Source organism: Danio aesculapii, chromosome 11 (assembly GCF_903798145.1).
Source record: "Danio aesculapii chromosome 11, fDanAes4.1, whole genome shotgun sequence".
NCBI lineage: Eukaryota > Metazoa > Chordata > Actinopteri > Cypriniformes > Danionidae > Danio > Danio aesculapii.
In genome coordinates, this window is record NC_079445.1 from 43,249,327 (window position 1) to 43,263,303 (window position 13,977).

The 13,977-nt window shown below is 33.3% G+C and overlaps 1 protein-coding gene across 1 annotated transcript in view; it reads left to right on the forward strand.

The window, feature by feature from the left end:
• Positions 1-12,782, forward strand: part of dennd6aa (DENN/MADD domain containing 6Aa) — a 44,017-nt gene extending 31,235 nt beyond the window's left edge. Inside the window, exons 10-19 of the mRNA XM_056467751.1 lie at positions 1,122-1,244; positions 2,400-2,495; positions 4,335-4,429; positions 5,684-5,749; positions 5,872-5,936; positions 6,025-6,114; positions 8,009-8,062; positions 8,170-8,279; positions 10,374-10,551; positions 10,935-12,782. Coding sequence (XP_056323726.1) covers positions 1,122-1,244; positions 2,400-2,495; positions 4,335-4,429; positions 5,684-5,749; positions 5,872-5,936; positions 6,025-6,114; positions 8,009-8,062; positions 8,170-8,279; positions 10,374-10,551; positions 10,935-11,066 — 1,009 coding nt within the window. The 3' untranslated portion in view covers positions 11,067-12,782. The remainder of the gene's footprint in view (positions 1-1,121; positions 1,245-2,399; positions 2,496-4,334; positions 4,430-5,683; positions 5,750-5,871; positions 5,937-6,024; positions 6,115-8,008; positions 8,063-8,169; positions 8,280-10,373; positions 10,552-10,934) is intronic.
• Positions 12,783-13,977: the final 1,195 nt, after the last annotated feature.

Sequence of the window (13,977 nt, forward strand, 5' to 3'; positions counted from 1 at the left end):
CTTATAATTGACTTTGGAAAATCTTTAAGAAACCTGAAATATGAAAAGGATTTTGTGTTCATCATGGTGGCATTTAGTTTATGAAAACTGCAGTAAAAGGAGAAATAATAATTTTTATTGCAATTCAGTATACACATGTTTATTGTTTATGATTTATTTAACGTTGTTACATTTTTCAAACAAATCAAACAACCGTTCTAGAAATAATAATAGAGTTTGCACATATTTTTAAAGTGTCATTTATCTGTACGTTTCAAAACTACATGTTAATACAATATCTTATACAATATATAATGTATTACTTCAGTCTTCACTGTTAACCAAAATTTTGTTGGTGCCTATGGCGTAGTGGAAAGTGCACCGACACATGCACGCCAATGTTCGCGATGACCCGGGTTCGATTCCTGCCTCGAGATCCGATCCTTCCCCTCTCTCTGCTCCCATACTTTCCTGTCAATTCTCTCTACTGTCCTGTCAAAATAAAGGTGAAAACCCCTAAAAATAATTATAAAAAAAAGAAATAAACCTGAATTTTTAATATTGTTTAAAGCAGTTGTTCTGCTTCATATTTTGGTTTAAGCATAATTATTTTTCTTCTCGGGATTATTTGGTTAAACAGTAGTTTAAAAGCATTTAATTATGTAAGGATGCAAAAAAGCTTTATTTTGAGTTCTTTAATAATTGTTTTTAGGTGTTTTTCACCTTTATTGTGACAAGACAGTGGAGATTTTACAGACAGGAAAGTATGGGGAGCAGAGATAGAGGAAGGATCCGCAAAGGGCCTAGAGCCGAGAATCGAACTCAGGTCGCCGTGAGCACCTCAGTGCTATGTGTCGACGCACTAACCACTAGGCTATTAGCGCCGACTTTATTTTCATTCCTGGCCGATTTAGCACATTCTTGCTAAATAAAATGATTAATTTGTCATTTTTAAAGGTAGTGATCATAATGATACAGATTAATCGTGTAAACATCATATAAATGACATTGGCTCCAAATTGCATATTATATATGTAGGGTGTTAAACAAAGCTAGTTTATATTTAGAGTCTTTCTCTATTTATTATATTTACATTTCTGTATATTTATCTGTATCTTTCTGGCTTTATTTTGCACGTGCAGGTGTTTCCATCCAGTGTTTTTTCATATCCAGATGTTGTGGGAGCTGGTGTTGTTGGGTGAAGCATTAGTGGTCATGGCTCCGTCACCAGCAGAGTCTTCAGACACTGTGTTGGCGCTGGTCAGGTATAACAGATAAAGTAAAAAAAACATAAGAATTTAGGGTAACACTTTAAATTAGTAGTCCATTAGTAAATGTTTATTACGGTTTTAATCCATCTTTCATTCATAGCCTCTATTTCACCACAGCGATATGAAACGCCAGCTAATCCAGCATATGTTTTACGCAGCGAATACCCTTCAAGCTGCAACACACACACGCACTCATACACTACGGCCAATTTAGTTTCTTCAATTCCCCTATAGCGCATGTGTTTGGATTGTGAAGGAAACCGGAGCACCCGGAGGAAACCCACAGCAACACAGGGAGAACATGCAAACTCCAGAAATGCCAACTGACCCAGCCGGAACTCGAACCAGCAACCTTCTTGCTGTGAGGTGACAGTGCTAACCACTGAGCCACCGTATCACCCTAATTCATCTTTATTAATGTTATTTAAATTCAATAATGTTAATTTATGTTAACTCACAATGCATTAATTAGCACAACTTTAGATTTTAATAATGCATTAGTTGAACTATGATTAATTAATGCTTTACAAGATTATTGATACTTAGTAAATGTTATTAAATGCATTGACTAACATTAACTAATGGACCATTATTCTAAAGTGTTACCAAATTTAGTTGCTTATTGTTGCCATTCAACAGGGTGTAAAAAAGTAAAGTTCATTTGATTTGGTGTGTTGTAATCTGTCTAATCATATTTGAGGTCTATCTTGATTTTGTGAGATTTCCTTATGTATCTGCTGTCGTCTCACAGTATCATGTGAGATATATTTTTCAATTAGGGCTGCATGATTTCTTTTTCTTCTGTTGAACACAAAACAAGATATTCTGATGAAGACTGGAAATGCAGCCCTTGGCATTTATAGCAGGAACAAAAAAATGCTGTAAGTCTAAATGGCTGATTTTTTTTTTTCTTTGTGTTCAACAGAAGAAAGAAACTCTGGTTTGGAGATTTTTATTTTTGGGTGTACTATCCCTTTAAAAATTAGATGAATGGCCTTAAATAAAATGATAGTAAAATGCTGACTTGTAGATCACTCTTTTTAATGCTGGTTAAAGATGTGAGATTAACCCAATAACTCATAATAATAATAATCTGTGTGTGTGTGTGTGTGTGTGTGTGTGTGTGTGTGTGTGTGTGTGTGTTTGCAGTTGTATCTCTCCTCTGCGATACTGCAGTGATTTCCGGCCGTATTTCACCATTCATGATAGTGAGTTTAAGGAATACACTACGCGAACACAAGCTCCGTAAGTAAACACTGTAAAAGCTTTTACATGCAAGAAGAACAGTATATATCAAATAAAATAATGTGTATTTACAGCTGAAGTCAGAATTATTTGCCCCCCTTTGAATTTTTTCTTTTTTAAATATTTGCCAAATGATGTTTAACAGAGCAAGGAAATTTTCACAGTATGTCTGATAATATTTTTTCTTCTGGAGAAAGTCTTATTTGTTTTATTTCAGCTTGAATAAAAGCAGTTTTAAATTTTTTAAAAAACTTTTTAAGGTTAAAATTATTAGCCCCTTTAAGCTATATATTTTTCGATAGTCTACAGAACAAACCATCGTTATATAATAACTTGCCTAATTACCCTAACCTGCCTAGTAAACCTAATTAACCTAGTTAAGCCTTTAAATGTCACTTAAAGCTGTATAGAAGTGTCTTGAAGAATATCTAGTCAAATATTATTTACTGTCATCATGACAAAGATAAAATAAATTAGTTATTAGAATGTTTAGAAATGTGTTAAAAAAATCTTTCTGTTAAACAGAAATTGGGGAAAAAAAATAAACAAGGCGACTAATAATTAAGGGGGTTTAATAATTCTGACTTCAACTGTGTATATATATATATATATATATATATATATATATATATATATAATGTTTATTAATTAAATCATTTAAATATTATTAAATATGTGTATTTTAAAATGTTTTTTTTGGTTGGTAATTATTTTACTTCATATTTTTATTTATATTTTTTAGTGCTGGGCAAAAATGAATTGCGATCAATTGAATCCATAATAAGTTTGTTTTGATGTAAAAGTTTGTTTTGATATAATTTATGTGTGTGTAGTGTGTATACCTATGTATATATAAATACACACATGCATGCGTATATTTGAGAAAATTTGTTTATTAAGTTTATTTATGTTTTGATCATTCATATTTTATGGGATATAAATTTAAATATTGGTGTAACAATTTTTTTTTGTTTCTATCACATATACATTATATATATTTATTTATATCATTATATTATTGTAATTTAGTATTTAATATACTGAGTTAAATATTGAATTCTGCCGTTAATTTTTATTCTAATATTGAATTATATTCACTATAGTATTTATTATTGTTATTGCAGAGCTGTTTTTAGATCTATAGACTGTGGTTTTTATATATGAAATTAAAATGACTATGATTCTTTTTACTGTAAAGCACTTTGAATTACAACTGCGGATGAATTATGAAATAAACTACATTATTATTATTATTATTAATACTACATATTGTATAATATATTTTAATGTTGCTGTTGTTACCATTAAAAGATAGGTTGTATAGATAGAATGTACCGTTATTACGTATTTTACTTGGTAGCTCGTATACCTAATTAAAATCTAACTAATTTTAATGGGTAGTTTTTTTGTTTTTAAACACCCCGAGTAATTTATTTACAGTGTAAAGCACTTTGTATGAATTATGAAATAAATATGCTACATAAACAAACTTACCTTAACTACTGTATTATTATTTTTTATTACTGTACGATATAACAGCATGTATAAATACTGCAGTATAGTAGATATTTTAAAATGAACAGTGTGTGTGTGTGTGTGTGTGTGTGTGTGTGTGTGTGTGTGTGTGTGTGTGTGTGTGTGTGTGTGTGTGTGTGTGTGTAAGCATGTGTTTCTCATTGTTTTGACCTACAAACGTGGTGTGTAATTGAATCTGGATGACGGTATGATAGATGAGCTGTTGTTCTGGGTTCGGGGTCGATGCAGGAGTGTATTTCTGGAGCTCAGACAGGAAGTGTTTGCTCTGTTTAACCGTCTCTGGTGTCTGTGTTTCTGCTGCAGGCCTTCAGTCATTTTAGGAGTCACAAATCCATTCTTCGCCAAAACTCTTCAGCACTGGCCGCACATCATCCGCATCGGAGACATGAAGACCGCAGGTGCTTATTTTCGATTGCATTGTTTTATTTTAGTAAATACATTATCTAACATTAACTAATGAAATTAAATTAAACATAATGGTCACACTTTACAACAAGAGTTAAAACCTAAAATATTAGCAAACAGGTGCTTGTAATATATTATATGTTGTCTTAGTGTTAGGTAAAATTATTACAAACGCTTTTTTTATTTTCCAAGAGATGTTTATCAGCTGTCTAAAGGCTGATTTATACTTCTGTGTCAAGTGCAAGTGCATGCATCGGCTCAGCCTTTGTGTGGTCGCAAAGCCCTTACCGTGGCTGACGCCACTTTTACACAAATGTAATTACACGTCGCAACGACGCATAGCGCAAGCTTGGTACCGGTGACGAGCGTGGGTGGTGCTAAGATCCCGATGGAGCGAGTGTTAACAAGTGTGGAGTCCTGTGAAGGAGCTCCAGATTTAAACTTGTTTTGTGTTTATCTTATGATTAAAGTCGTTGCCAGTTCTCGCCTCTGAATGAGCGAGTTTTAGCTATTTGTAGCGTTCAGAAAAAAAGAAAAAAAAACACCCATGAAGAAACCTTACACAGAGGAACATAACAACCTACTGCCAGCTAGCGTTTTCAGAAGCGTTATTGCAGATCAACACAAACAGCTCGCAGGAGTATAAATGCACAACTACATGCAAGGCAGGCTAAAAAAGAAATACTTTGTGTGTGTCTTGTGTTAAACATTACTTGGGCAATATTTTACAAATAAGCATTTTATTTAATAAAAAAAAAATAAATGTAAAAAAAAAAAAAAATATATATATATATATATATATATATATATATATATATATATATATATATATATATATATATATATATATATATATATATATATATATATATATATATATATATTATAGGTGGGCATAGATTTTTTTAATCTAGATTAATCTCACTGTAATCTTGGAATTAATCTAGATTAAAGTGTTTTAATTACCGGTAATTGTATTATTTTAATTCATCAAGTAAAAGTAAATTAATTAGAGCATTAAATATTGATTATCTGCATGGGTAATTAAATCTAAAACATACATTTTTTTCAGTAGTTTATAAATAATACAGCATTGACATTCATGCAATATTATGACTTTCCAATTTTTTAATTGTCATTAAAGCATCAGTGCATTAATGAAAATATTTATTATATTCATACAACATTATTATTCACTTTATTTATTTTTATTTGTATTATTATAATTATTATCATATTATTTAAAGGAGAGATGGCCAAACAAATGAAAGTGAAGAAACTCAAAAATCTGAAGACTTTGGACTCAAAACCTGGTGAGGCTTGAATATGATCTTCATTTGACTTGAAATAAAAGTCTCTTAGTCTACTTTTCCAAAAGCAAATAAATGAAACCGTGCATAAACTAAAGCATTATTAATTTATGATGTGTTCTCAGGTGTTTACACTGCATATAAACCCTTCCTGAACAAAGACGAGGACATTATCAAGCAGCTCCAGAAGGTGAGCGTCTCTCTTTCTGCTCTTTTTAATTCACTGCTCAGTTCTTCAAGCGCATGCATTCATTCAGTGTCTCTGCCTTTAACATCAGGGAGTTCAGCAGAAGCGTCCTTCAGCTGCCCAAAATGCAATTCTGCGTCGATATTTCTTGGAGCTTACGCAGAGTTTCATCATTCCTCTGGTAGGATTGCTTTTTTGCATATATTAAAATTAATGGCATCAGGCTGTTTGAACATGCTAATATACAGTTGAGGGTGAAATTATTTTCCCTCCTGTGCAATATTTACTTTTTTCCAAGTATTTCTCAAGTGGTATTTAATAGAGCAAGCACATTTTCACAGTATTTCCTATAATATTTTTTCTTCTGGAGAAAATTTTATTTGTTTTATTTCGGCTAGAATAAAACCAGCTTTTAATTTTTTCTAAAACATTTTAAGGTCAATATTATTAGCCCCCTTAAGCAGTGTTTGTTTTGGATTGTCTCACTGTTATACAATGACTTGCCTAATTACCCTAACTTTAACCTAATTAACCTAGTTAAGCCTTTAAATGTCACTAGGCTGAATACTAGTATCTTGAAAGATATCTAGTCAAATACTATGTTCTGTCATCATGGCAAAGATAAAATAAATCAGTTATTAGATATTAGTTATTAAACTATTATGTTCAGAAATATCTTCTTTCCGTTTAACAGAAATTAGGGAAAATTTATTGAAGAAATAATTTTTTCATTCATTCATTTTCTTTTCGGCTTAGTCCCTTTATTTATCTGTGGTCGCCACAGCGGAATGAACCGCCAACTCATCCAGCATTTGCTTTATGCAGCGGATGCCCTTCCAGCTGAAACACATCACTGGGAAACACATACACACTTATTCACACACACATACATACACTACAGACAATTAATCCTACCCAATTCACCTGTACCACATGTCTTTGGACTGTGGGGGAAACCGGAGCACCCGGAGGAAACCCACGCGAATGCAGGGAGAACATGCAAACTCCACACAAAAATGGCAACTGACCGAACCGAGGCTCGAACCAGTGACCTTCTTGCTGTGGGGGGACAGCACTACCTACTGCGTCACTGCATCGCCGAATTAAAATTTAACGAAAAGATACTGATTCTGATCTATTAAAAAGTTTATAAATAAAATAGAAAACATTACAATTTAAAGCATTAGATGGGAGGAAAAGTGAACTGAAATTTTATTTTGGCAAGTTAATGAAACACATAAGCTAAAAAATAAATAAATAACTAAAATCAAAGAATAGAAATGCTTTTAAAAAATGCACTAAACTGACCTGAAACTGAAAAAAAATGGGGAACTTGCTAATATAAGTTGCAATGAAGACTGGAATAATATGGGCTGATTATAGATATGTTTAATCATATTATAATAATATACAGCTATGAAAAACAAATAGCACCATTTGAAATGTCTTTGTTTCTCTGGATTTATTTTGTTTATTTATAAAAGTTGTATTCTATTTCACATAAAAAATAACTTTAATAATAATAATAATAATACATTTTATTTAAAGGCGCCTTTCTGGCAACTCAAGAACACCATACAATAAAACAAGAGCAATAAAACAACAAGAGAAATAATGAAAAATATACACAGCAATAGTGCAGATACAATTAATTAAGTATTAAAAGCCATCTTAAATAGGTGGGTTTTGAGTCTTGAGTCTTATTACATTATATCAGTTGTTCAGAATAAAAATGAATAACAAATATATTTTTGGTGACTGAAAATCAGGGTTATTCACCAAATATTAATTTATCTTTTAAATGAAAACATTAGTATTGTATTGTATTGTCTAAAATTATTAGAAAACAACATTTATATTGTTATTTTTTGCAAAAATGACTTTAAATGACTTTTTTTGTTATAATTTTTGAAGAAACGTCATCAGTAGTTTTATAAAAGTATGGTTTTCTAAAATCCTATAACTATAAATTATAAATTCAAGGTTTAAAGATGTCAAAAAACACTGGTCTAAAATGGTAAATGCATCTAATATAATGTGCAAGTATAGATAATATTGTCTGGTTTATGTAACAGGAGCGATATGTGGCCAGTCTAATGCCGCTACAGAAGAGCATCTCCCCATGGAAAGTAAGAATGATTTTTTTTTTTTGTTGTAATTTTCCAGATCTTTTCGGTTCACATGAATCTTTTAAGAGCACAAAACATTTTTGTGTTTGTTGTTTCTCATTTCCCAGAGTCCTCCACAGCTGCGGCCGTTCAACCAGGAGGAGTTCATGAAAACACTGGAGAAAGCTGGACCTCAGCTCACATCCAGACTCAAAGGAGACTGGATCGGCCTCTACAGGTACACAGTTGCAGTCATTTCATTTCACTTATTTTTCATTTATTTAATTTCATTTATCTTTTATTTTATTTTTATTATTTTATAACCATTATGTCGGGCTCTAAATATTTAATTTCTGTTAAACTTGTAATAAAATGTGAACATCTATTAAGTTTTATTATTCCAGGGGAAAAAAATGAAACAAAACAAATTTCACAAAATTAAATAGTAATTTTTTGGAAAATGTAGTTGGCTGATCTCCCTCTCATGTGTCTCCAGAAAGTATTAGTGAAGTTCCACCTTAAAACACTTCACAGATCATCTGTCACAGGGGTTTTCAAACCTTTAGGACACATGCCCCCCCCCAAGTTTGGCCAATTTTCGCGCCCCGCAATTAAGACAATACTCTGATTGATGGCATACTCACACTATGTACAGTTGCTATGAAGCAGGCCAAAGCACGCTTGTCCACCCTTCTGTCTCCCCCAATGGCCCGCACTCACATAACATTCGGGCCTGAGCACGCTTACGTCATTGATGCGCTGTTTAGTAAGCGCTCTCGCTCAGCACAGTGGAGATTTCTTCAGTTATATTGTTTTAGTCGTTTGATATGCAGTGACACGCAGTCAAATATTTCACAGAACAGATCTGCAATTTTTGACGCTCAAACGATCATAACATCCTCATGCTGCAGGAATTAGGAGGTTTGCTGAAAGTGCAACTGACGTGCAGAGAGGGGTTTACCACTTTAATAATCTACGACAGTTCACGTTCATTGAACGGTAAGAATGATTAATAAATACATATGAAACAATCCCGTAAAAGTCACGTCTCATCTTCGTTTCGGGCTCTGGTGCACTTTGCACTCATACTAAAAGCGGACCGCGCCAAAGCCCAAGAGAACCGCGCTCTGGCACACCTCATCCAACCGGGCCTGGGCCAGCCAACTGAACCGTGCCTGAGCCCGATTCAGAGCACTCACACTTCTCAAACGATCAGGGAAACGGGCCTGGACACGGTTCAGATAGTATGCATATATTAGTGGTATTATTGAAGTAAACACCGCAATCAAACTATTACTGTCTTGTAGGACTTTTCGCCATATTTTCCGACAAGATCCACAAACGTGGCTGTCAGTAAAGGACCACAGACACGCACATCGCGAAATGCGGAACTTTTTGTCTTTCCATTCGTGCGCTACTACATTTCATAACACTCTTCCACTAGCCCTTACTCCTTATTGGCTTCTAATACCCCAGTTTGTCAGGGGGGCATGAATGAAATGTTCATGAGTGAATGTGAAAATGGCGAACTGCAGTTAAAGTCACCCAAAATTACAGGAAACTCTTACATGAAAGCACTTCACGTAAACACCTTGCTTATATTATTGTCTATTAAGCAAATAACTAGATTACAGATGTCCATGTAAGCGTAGTCAGTAGTTTCTTCAAAGTAAGTGAAAGATCCAGAAGGGCATCCTGCTGATTTGAGTCAGAAAGGCACTTTTTTGTAAGGCGGCTCACCGGTTTTACTTTCATTCACCGTCATTCATTTATAAAAGCACCCGCTCCATTTTATTTGTATATGTCTTACTGGAAAGCATTAACTCTACAGGTGCCTGATAGTTAGATGTGGAGCTAACATTAATCAGATTCACTCTAGTGAACGGATAAAAATCATCGTCATAATTTATTCGAATGCACACCTCAATGTCTCGCGCCCCCCTTAATAGCTGCTGGCGCCCCACAGTTTAAAATCTATTATAACATGCTTAGTTTTTTGTTGCTGGAGTATCTGAGACACAAACTGTAAAGGCTCCGCCCTCTTCTGGAAAGTGGGTGGGGAGAAGCAGCTCATTTGCATTTAAAGCGACACACAAGCAAAAGAGAAAACTTTCCTTGTGTCACTTTAAATGCAAACGAGCTGCTTCTCCCCACCCACTTTGCAAGAGAGGGCGGAGCCTTTACAGTTTGTGTCTCAGATTTTCCGCCAACACAAACTAAACATCAGCATATGTTTTAAAGCTCTTTCAGTTGAAATTTCTGATACGCTCTTTTCTGAGCAAACAGACCCAAGGTATAAAACCCATGCATCTTCTGTTCTGTCCTCCCACAGGCAATTCCTGAGGTCTCCAAACTTCGACGGCTGGTTCAGAAACCGCAGGAAGGAGATGCTGCAGAAGCTGGAGGCCCTTCATCTGGAGGCTCTGTGTGAAGAAGACCTGACGCTGCGCATTCAGAAACACACAGAGGTGGAGACCGTCGACCTGGTGCTCAAACTCAAGGAGAAACTGGTCAGTACTGCATCATTCCTGATGGTGTTCTGTCTGAATGAACACTGTTAAGGTGCTTACAGTCTTAAAGGGGACCTATCATACAAAACAATAACTTTTATAAGGGGTTTAAACACAGTTGTGTGACAGCAGTGTGTGAGTATAACCAGCCTCTAATATGTAACAGTTGATTAATCACAGTTTTTATAATCCCACTTGATATAAACAGTCTGCAGAAACACTTTGATTGACATTCTCCCTTTGTACCTGTCATCAGAGGGGGAAAGCCCCGCCCACTAGCCAATGAGAGGAAGGGGGCAGGGCATGTCAGATACTAGAAAGCATTTTGATTGGTCTGAAGATTTGAAGTAAAAAAAAATAATCCTTGATCACTGTGTCCTCAGACTCAGGCAGAGAAAGATCAGCTTCCCGTCAATGCAGGAACTTTGGCCAAACTGCAGGCGCACATCGACACCATCATCCTGACGCTTCCTGAAGACCTGCAGGGCATCTTACACAAACCGCCCAGCCCCTGACCCTCACACACACTGCAGGGGATCTGACACAAACCGCCCAGCCCCTGATCATAAACACACACTCTTCTGATGGAGACAACAAGTGCACTTGATGCTGCAGGTCTGGACCATGCTGGCGGTGCCGAAAACAGCACTGGATGAAGGTTTCACACACACACACACACACACACACACACACACACACACACTCAGTCCACATGCTGGAAGACATCTCGCTGTGTGAGATCAACATTCCCTTTGGCGTAAACATGTGGGTGGAGTCAGCAACGACAGATCTGCATATGTAAATGACTGCGCTGTGACATCACAACGTCTGGAGTAAGAACGTCACTTCTGCTTTACTGGATTTGAGTCTCTTGAAAACATTTCCAGGTCACATTTAACATTTATTATTTTACAAACTGACTTTTTTATAATTGTTTACATATTTTGCATAATAATAATATTATTTAAGAAAAGAAATATAATATTATCTACATATTATTAGAAATATTATAATATTACCTACACCTGCGTTCAATATTACCATTGAATTTAATGACTATTGTCTGAATACCTGCAGTTACTGTAATTAAATAGTTTTTGTAATAATAATTATTGCATAATCATATAATATAAGAGCAAAATCATTTAGATGTTGCGTTAGTTATCAACATTATCATTGGGTAATTAGTTTTTCTACTAAAAACTACTTTTTCATGATATTAAATATTGAAAATTATATTTCTTGGCATCGTAGTAATAAAAACCAGGTGAAATATGATCATCAGGTAGTCACATTATTACTAATCTGTGTAATATGTTATTTGTTTATATTGAATGCATATTTGTAATATCACCTGGTTATTTACCTAATTTATATTGTAAAATATCTGCAGAATTTTATTATATAAATATTTTAAATGTTCCAGTTTAAAGTATGTTTTTTGCTATTATCATACAGCAGATTATAATGCAATAATGAGACCAGCCATTAATAATTGAACACATTTTGTAATGTAAACCTGGAGATGTTTTGATGAGATTCACAGTTCTAGTGTGTTTTGGATCATATTAATAGATGTGATTATTGCAATAACTGGCAGATTTAACTCTTAAAGGAGTCCTCTTTGACAGAACAACAACAACAATAACACTACGAACCCATAAACCCTGACACTAGAGTGAGTTTATTGCAGCTCTACAAGGTCAGTAGCATTATCATTACCATCATCATCATCATTGCAGGTTTCTGGCATTATCTCCACTCCACAGTGACTTTTGTTTCTTAAGATGAAGGAAAACCCAACAAAAAACACCAGTGCAGATTTACTTGTATGACTAGTTCTCTGACTGACCACTGATTGCATTAGTTTTTTTCTTTATCGGCATCATATCCAACAGAGATTTGGTCTTTCATCTACTTTTTAAAATGATTGTTATTATTATTTTTTTCTAGATATAATAAAAACAAAAAAAGGTAATTGCAATTTCTCACAAAAAACATTGCTGAGAGATGCGAAAGTTTTTTTTATTTTATTTTTTTCTTGTAATTTCAAGTTTGCACCTTAAAATTTCCCAAATTAATTGATATATATTTCCTCAATTTCAATTTATTCAATTTATCCAACAAACATATTCAGTCTATTCAACAGAGATTTGGTCTTCCATCCACTTTTAAAATTATTATTATTAATATTAATTTCTAAATATAATAAAAAAGGCAACTGTGATTTCTCATATTAAAAACATTGCTGAGAAATGCGAAAGTTTTTTTTTTTCTTGTAATTTCAAATTTTCACCTCAAAATTTCCCAAATTAATTTATATATTTTTCCTCAAAAAACATTTTTTTTCTTGCAATTCAATTTATTCAATTCATCCAACGAACATATTCAGTCGTATTCAACAGAGATATGGTCTTCCATCTACTTTTAAAATTATTATTATTAATATTAATTTCTAAATATAGAAAAGAGAAAGACATTGCTGTGAAATGCGAAAGCTCTTTTTTTTTTCTTTTCCAAACATTTTTTACGTCTCACAATTTCCCATTTTTTCAGTATTTCCTCATAATTGTGACAACTTTTTTGCAATTCGAGCATTTTTTTTCTCACAATTTAGAGTTTATCCTGCAATCAAATCCAAACATATCCAGCAGAGATTTGGTCTTTTGTCTCCTTTTTTTTTCAATTATTATTATTTTTTTTTATCTAATAAAAACCAAAGAAGCCAATTACGATTTCTCAATAAAAAGAAACAGTGCTGAGAGAAAAACATACAAATATGGCTGAGAAATAACAGGTTTTTTTTTTCTTGTAAATCACATTTTCCCAAATTTTCAGTTCTGTGTTTCTTCATAATTGCAACTATTTTTTGCAATTATTGCTTTTTTTTTTCTTACAATTCAAAATTTATATCTCAATACAAAAAAAGCAATTGCAGTTTCTTACAAAAAAAATTGCTGAGGAAATAAAGAGAAAAATATTGCTGAAAAATCAAATCCAAACATATCCAGCAGAGATCTGGTCTTTCATCTACTTTTTAAAATTATTATTATTTTAAATCTTATAAAAAACAAAGAACAAAGAACAATTGCAATTTCTCAATCAAAAAAACATTGCTGAGAGAGAAAGATAAAAATATTGCTGCGAAATAAAAAATTTTTTTCTTGTTCTTGTAAATTACAATTTCCCAATTATTCAGGATTTCCTCATAATTGCAACTATTTCTTTTGCAATTTGTGCATTTTTTTCTTGCAAATCACGTTTTATCTCTCAATAAATAAACAAAAAAATTCATTGCAAACCAAAAAAAAAAACAATGCTGAGAAAAAAAGCTAAATATTGCTGAGAAATGCAAAAGCTATGTTTTTTTCTTGTAATTCTAAGTTTATTACTCAAAAATGTCCAAATTTATTGTTCAGAATTTCC